Source organism: Haliotis rufescens, unplaced genomic scaffold, assembly GCF_023055435.1.
Source record: "Haliotis rufescens isolate VD_foot unplaced genomic scaffold, xgHalRufe1.0.p SCAF_11, whole genome shotgun sequence".
Taxonomy (NCBI): Eukaryota; Metazoa; Mollusca; class Gastropoda; order Lepetellida; family Haliotidae; genus Haliotis; species Haliotis rufescens.
In genome coordinates this window covers 44793853-44801032 of record NW_025963791.1, presented here as the reverse complement: position 1 = coordinate 44801032, position 7180 = coordinate 44793853, and the positions used below count along the sequence as shown (strand labels likewise).

The following is a 7180-nucleotide window of genomic DNA, read 5'->3' as shown; positions in this document are numbered from 1 at the left end:
GTCCAGCTTCATAATGTTTGTGGGATCTTGGACGTGTTCACTGGTCCAGCTTCATAATGATGTTAGGTAGACGTGTTCACTGGTCCAGCTTCATAATGTCTGCGGGGTGTTGGACGTGTTCACTGGTCCAGCTACATAATGTCTGTGGGATCTTGGACGTGTTCATTAGTCCAGCTTCATAATGTCTGTGGGATCTTGGACGTGTTCACTGGTCCAGCTTCATAATGATGTTAGGTAGACGTGTTCACTGGTCCAGCTTCATAATGTCTGCGGGGTGTTGGACGTGTTCACTGGACCAGCTACATAATGTCCGCGGGGTGTTGGACGTGTTCACTGGTCCAGCTTCATAATGCTGTTAGGAAGACGTGTTCACTGGTTCAGCTTCATAATGTCTGTGGGATGTTGGACGTGTTCACTTGTCCAGCTACATAATGTCTGTTTGGTGGACGTGTTCACTGTTCCAACTTAATGTTGGACGTGTACAGTCGGTATGTGTTTAATGATACATATCAGAGCAGAAATATACAATATTACTGCTGTTCTGCTGATTTAAGCTGCGAGTAATCAAGTTGAATCCAATCTGCAGGTCAGTATTAGGACTTCCCCAACATACTGACCACACCCTGTTTACCAAAGGTCATTTCACTCCGGGGCCACGGGTGACCCAGTCGTCTTAGGCACCGCGATTCGCTGTGCAGGGTTGTGTCCCCCGGGCACGCCAGAACCTATGATTGTGGGTTCGAATACCGGTGCTCCCTGATTATGTTTCTAGGTTTATCAGCACCATACCCGTGCTCGTGGGTTTCACCAAATTGGTAAACGTCTGAGACCTGCATCTTCGGGCTTTCCTCCCACATTAGGCTGACACGCCGTGATATAACTGGAGAACTGTTAAAAGCGGCGTTAAACCCAACTCACTCACTCACTCTTTTCACTCCCCCACCCTCCCCCACTCCCCCTTCCGGGTTAAAATTGGTCTTTCGCAACACAAGTTCCTTGTTTGTCGGTCAGTGAATTGTCTCAATAATTTACAGACCGCCGTCATATAGCTGGAATCTTGAAGAGAGCGGGGTTATACGACAAACAATAACTTCACGCTCCACGCAGCGCAGTCAGCAAGTGTAAACAAGACTAGCTGTTAGTAAAATTGATCGGATTTAAAATGAAACATGGCTAATTTTGCTATGGAAGGACATATTTTATTGATCATTTCTCAGTCTGTGTCGGATCCACCGAGAGGTAATCGCTGACAGTCCGGATGTATTATTCTAGTATTTCCGTGAAAAAGCTTTTTGTCCTTATGCCCCATCAACACGGCCGTGGAAGCTCCATGACGACGCTGTTGTTGTCAATGTTGTGGCACACGTGGACACTGCGCGTTTGTAGGTTTAATAATCCCGATATTTTAAGACCCTTGTTTGTCTTTAAGTCAGTAACGTATATTGCCCCAGAGTCTACACACGTGATCGACGAGTACTGGCTGCGGCACTCTTGATTCAGACTGACGCTTTTGTTTAAATATTGATCAGGATGACGAAGAAAGTACAGGCAGACATGGGATAGTTTAAGGGGTTAAAGGAATATCGAGTCACGTGACACCTGTCTATCAAGTGGTCAGACTTTTCCTTCTTCTTGAGCTCCGTCTGTGTGAGAGACGTGTCGATCCTGAACCATTCTACCAATAGAAACATGTCACTCACCTGACACGTGGAATGAATTGATTTTTGCAAGAAGTAAAAATAGATATCTTTTGGACGTTTATTATTTTGTGAATCTAGACGCTCTGCCATTTACTTTCAGTTTATTAATTCTTTATTGGAAGGTTTTTTAGGTCTCTCAGGTTGTTCTGGGGCCATTAACGCCGCATTATTGGGTAGAGTGGTTCGTCACTTGGCTGTAGGTCGTTTCTGTTTTGGGTTGGAGGAATTCGTCACTGGGATGTAGGTCATCACGAGATGGACATCTGGACTATTTGACCAGCAACGACTTTAGGGGAAGACTTTATGTTGGGTTTTAGGTATATATTTAATATTGTTTTTGGCTATTGTACATTATACTATGCTAGAGGCTGCTGTAGCCGAGGGGAGGGTGTACCGCAGTCTGTCACATCGTGTTATCTATTCCGTCTCACTCGTCCACACGATCATTCATCGAGGTCAGCGCCTTGCCATGTCCGGCGGGAATGACCGTCATCACGCGCCATGTCTGTACGTCTGGTCAAATGTTAAATTACAGGGTTAGTTTCCAACACTCATATCTTCAAATATAGGGTTACCCCCTAAAGCTACATGTTCATTTCAAAGTTATTTCCAAAAAGCTATGCAGTTGTTTGTTTGTTTTCTAACAAAAGTCATGTGTTTACGTATAAGGCTCTGTCACAAAAGCCATATGTTGATGGATAGGTTGTCTGTTTCTATTTGTGTATATCTATCTATGGTCAGTCATCTCTCCATTGTCACAGATGACACTCGGCACTGTAGTCTAATCCGCTTGAACCCCGATCTGAAGTCTTGGGGGCTGGAAGAAAGTAGGAACATATATTCAACCCAACTGGTCATAGTTAGGGTTATTTGGACAAAGGGCTGAGGTCAAGGGTGAAGCACGGACCCACCGCTAGTTGGAGTCGAACCCTGACAACTGCGCGTGTGGGTTTGAACTGACCTGCCTCCCACACGTCCGCCTAATAACCTGAGACAGTTTACCGAATACAAGAATGGAACTATTGGAAATGTGGATACTAAACTACGATGAAAGAAGACAAGAACTGATCATGTTCAAACCCTCTATGCTGCTATATCCTGCTGGGTCACCGGCTCACAAGTACACTGTCACTACCGGGATACCCTACTTGTTACGGGTAAAGTGGTGTCGGATAATGGTCGGAGATTCGCTTGTGCCGCTATCACAGTGTTGCCTGCGCAGACCAGACTGCCCTCTGTGTCTTAGCTCTGTTGTCAAGCTTCCAACGTACACACATCACTGTCAAAAAGATGACCTCTGATTGGAGTTGTGTGTAGAACAGCGCCCTCTGGTGAAGCCGTGTCTCTTGTAGATACCAGATTCCGAGATTCTACACCTGCTTCCCCTCTACGCCCCGCTAACCCCCCTACACCCCGCCAACCACCCTATACCCCGCTGACCCCACCCCTCCACATACACACCTCGATGGTCCGAGATGCAACACCGCTCTGTCCTCCGCTACACCGCCCAACACTCTACTATGCCCAGCTACCCATCTCTACATCCCGCCCCACTCCACTACGCCCAGCTACCCATCTCTACACCCCGCCACGCTCCACTACGCCCAGCTACCCATCTCTACACCCCGCCACGCTCCACTACGCCCAGCTACCCATCTCTACATCCCGCCCCACTCCACTACGCCCAGCTACCCATCTCTACATCCCGCCCCACTCCACTACGCCGAGCTACCCATCTCTACATCCCGCCCCACTCCACTACGCCCAGCTACCCATCTCTACATCCCGCCACGCTCCACTACGCCCAGCTACCCACCTCTACATCCCGCCACGCTCCACTACGCCGAGCTACCCATCTCTACATCCCGCCCCACTCCACTACGCCCAGCTACCCATCTCTACACCCCGCCACGCTCCACTACGCCCAGCTACCCATCTCTACACCCCGCCCCACTCCACTACGCCCAGCTACCCATCTCTACATCCCGCCCCACTCCACTACGCCCAGCTACCCATCTCTACACCCCGCAACGCTCCACTACGCCGAGCTACCCATCTATACACCCCGCCACGCTCCACTACGCCGAGCTACCCATCTCTACATCCCGCTCCACTCCACTACGCCCAGCTACCCATCTCTACATCCCGCCCCACTCCACTACGCCGAGCTACCCATCTCTACATCCCGCCCAACTCCACTACGCCCAGCTACCCATCTCTACATCCCGCCCCACTCCACTACGCCCAGCTACCCATCTCTACACCCCGCCACGCTCCACTACGCCGAGCTACCCATCTCTACATCCCGCCCCACTCCACTACGCCCAGCTACCCATCTCTACATCCCGCCCCACTCCACTACGCCGAGCTACCCATCTCTACATCCCGCCCCACTCCACTACGCCCAGCTACCCATCTCTACATCCCGCCCCACTCCACCACGCCCAGCTACCCATCTCTACACCCCGCCACGCTCCACTACGCCCAGCTACCCATCTCTACATCCCGCCCCACTCCACTACGCCCAGCTACCCATCTCTACATCCCGCCCCGCTCCACTACGCCGAGCTACCCATCTCTACATCCCGCCCCACTCCACTACGCCCAGCTACCCATCTCTACATCCCGCCCCACTCCACTACGCCCAGCTACCCATCTCTACATCCCGCCCCACTCCACTACGCCGAGCTACCCATCTCTACATCCCGCCCCACTCCACTACGCCGAGCTACCCATCTCTACACCCCGCCACGCTCCACTACGCCGAGCTACCCATCTCTACACCCCGCCCCACTCCACTACGCCCAGCTACCCATCTCTACACCCCGCCACGCTCCACTACGCCCAGCTACCCATCTCTACATCCCGCCACGCTCAACTACGCCAAGCTACCAATGAGATTGTGTAGTCAATCTGACTGTGTGTTTGACCACTGTCTGGGATTGTTTAGTCAATCTGACTGTGTTTGACCACAGTCCTGCTATTGTGTAGTCAATCTGACTGTGTGTTTGACCACTGTCCTGCTATTGTGTAGTCACTCTGACTGCGTGTTTGACCACTGTCTGGGATTGTTTAGTCAATCTGACTGTGTTTGACCACAGTCCTGCTATTGTGTAGTCACTCTGACTGTGTCACTCTGACTGTGTGTTTGACCACTGTCTGGGATTGTTTAGTCAATCTGACTGTGTTTGACCACAGTCCTGCTATTGTGTAGTCAATCTGACTGTGTGTTTGACCACTGTCCTGCTATTGTGTAGTCACTCTGACTGTGTCACTCTGACTGCGTGTTTGACCACTGTCTGGGATTGTTTAGTCAAATTGACTGTGTTTGACCACAGTCCTGCTATTGTGTAGTCAATCTGACTGTGTGTTTGACCACTGTCCTGCTATTGTGTAGTAACTCTGACTGTGTCACTCTGACTGTGTGTTTGACCACTGTCTGGGATTGTTTAGTCAATCTGACTGTGTTTGACCATAGTCCTGCTATTGTGTAGTCAATCTTACTGTGTGTTTGACCACTGTCCTGCTATTGTGTAGTCAATCTGACTGTGTCACTCTGACTGCGTGTTTGACCACGGTCCTGGGATTGTTTAGTCAAACTGACTGTGTTTGACCACTGTCCTGCTATTGTGTAGTCAATCTGACTGTGTCACTCTGACTGCGTGTTTGACCACGGTCCTGGGATTGTGTAGTCAATCTGACTGTGTGTTTGACCACTGCCTTGGGAGGTAAATGTAAGAGGTTATATTTGTTATGTTTGTGTTGAAGCGAAATGTACCCTGGTATTCAGTGTTTGGGTGATTGTTTGACGACAGACAAACCGTTAATTCCTTATAAAGGTAGCTTATCTCAGTGTGGTTGTCGTGACACGTGACCATTTGACTACGTGACAAGGTGCCTCGTGTTGCGTCCTCAAAGATGTGCTGTGTCATCATGTCTCTTTTATGCAAGACTGACAGCTCTCAGTTGATACTTGCCACGTCATAGTTGATACTTGCCACGTCATAGTTGATACTTGCCGTATGTAGGGTTGATAGATTTCCACATGCCCCCGGAGAAAGCTTTATATGGTTGATCTGTGTCCTGCACGCGCCTCTGCCAGTGAACTATCAACTGTAGTACTAGTGTCGAATTTAGGGTTGTATATTTAGTGAAACAATGTTGAATTACGCCAATTGAATAAACCAGTAAATTTTCAACAACTGTTTGTGTATAAGTCGAGTGTGACTGATCACATTGCTTCAAATGTCTCTGGTTGTGTCTACAGGTTTGGCAAAGCGAGTTTGTCCACACTATGGATGCAGGCAGAGGTACATAGTTTATTGACTCCCGGTAGAAACACGGCCAGAGGTACAGAGTCTATTGCCTCCCTGTAGGATCACCGCCAGAGTTACATAGTCTATTGCCTCCTTGTGGGAACATGGCCAGAGGTACATAGTCTATTGCCTCCTTGTAGAAACACTGCCAGAGGTACATAGTCTATTGCCTCCTTGTAGAAACACGGCCAGAGGTACATAGTCCATTGATTCCCTGCAGGAACACTGCCAGAGGTACATAGTCTATTGCCTCCTTGTAGAAACACTACCAGAGGTACATAGTCTATTGCCTCCTTGTAGAAACACGGCCAGAGGTACATAGTCCATTGATTCCCTGCAGGAACACGGCCAGAAGTACATAGTCCATTGATTCCCTGCAGGAACACGGCCAGAGGTACATAGTCCATTGATTCCCTGCAAGAACACGGCCAGAGGTACATAGTCCATTGATTCCCTGCAGGAACACGGCCAGAGGTACATAGTCCATTGATTCCCTGCAGGAACACGGCCAGAGGTACATAGTCTATTGCCTCCCTGTAGGATCACCGCCAGAGTTACATAGTCTATTGCCTCCTTGTGGGAACATGGCCTGAGGTACATAGTCCATTGATTCCCTGCAGGAACACGGCCAGAGGTACATAGTCTATTGCCTCCTTGTAGAAACATGGCCAGAGGTACATAGTCCATTGCCTCCTTGTAGAAACACGGCCAGAGGTACATAGTCTATTGCCTCCTTGTAGAAACACGGCCAGATGTATAACTACACATGTACTAATTCCCCCTTGTAGGAACAGGCCGGAGGTACATGGTATATTGACTTCCCGTAGGAACACGGCAAAATCTATATAGTCTATTGCCTCCTTTATACACACATCATTCATTATAATAAGTAAAAGCGCATTGAATGTTGTTTTAAAAGGTACTCCTTTTACGTTCACATCTACCGCGTTCAACACCTTCCCCGTTCACTATCTGACAAGTTCATTATTTTCCACGCTCACAACCTTCCTCGTTCACCAGTTTCAACGTTCACCATCTACCAAATTCACCATCTACCACATTCACCATCTATAACGTTCACCATCTACCACATTCACCATCTATAACGATCACCATCTACCACATTCACCATCTATAACGTTCACCATCTACCACATTCACCAT

General features: G+C 49.0%; 1 protein-coding gene across 1 annotated transcript; it reads left to right on the top strand.

Moving 5' to 3' along the window:
- Positions 1-3165: 3165 nt before the first annotated feature.
- Positions 3166-4608, top strand: LOC124122892 (adhesive plaque matrix protein-like). The gene has a single exon (XM_046486079.2). The coding sequence runs from the start codon at positions 3166-3168 to the stop codon at positions 4606-4608; it is 1443 nt and encodes a 480-aa protein (XP_046342035.2).
- Positions 4609-7180: the final 2572 nt, after the last annotated feature.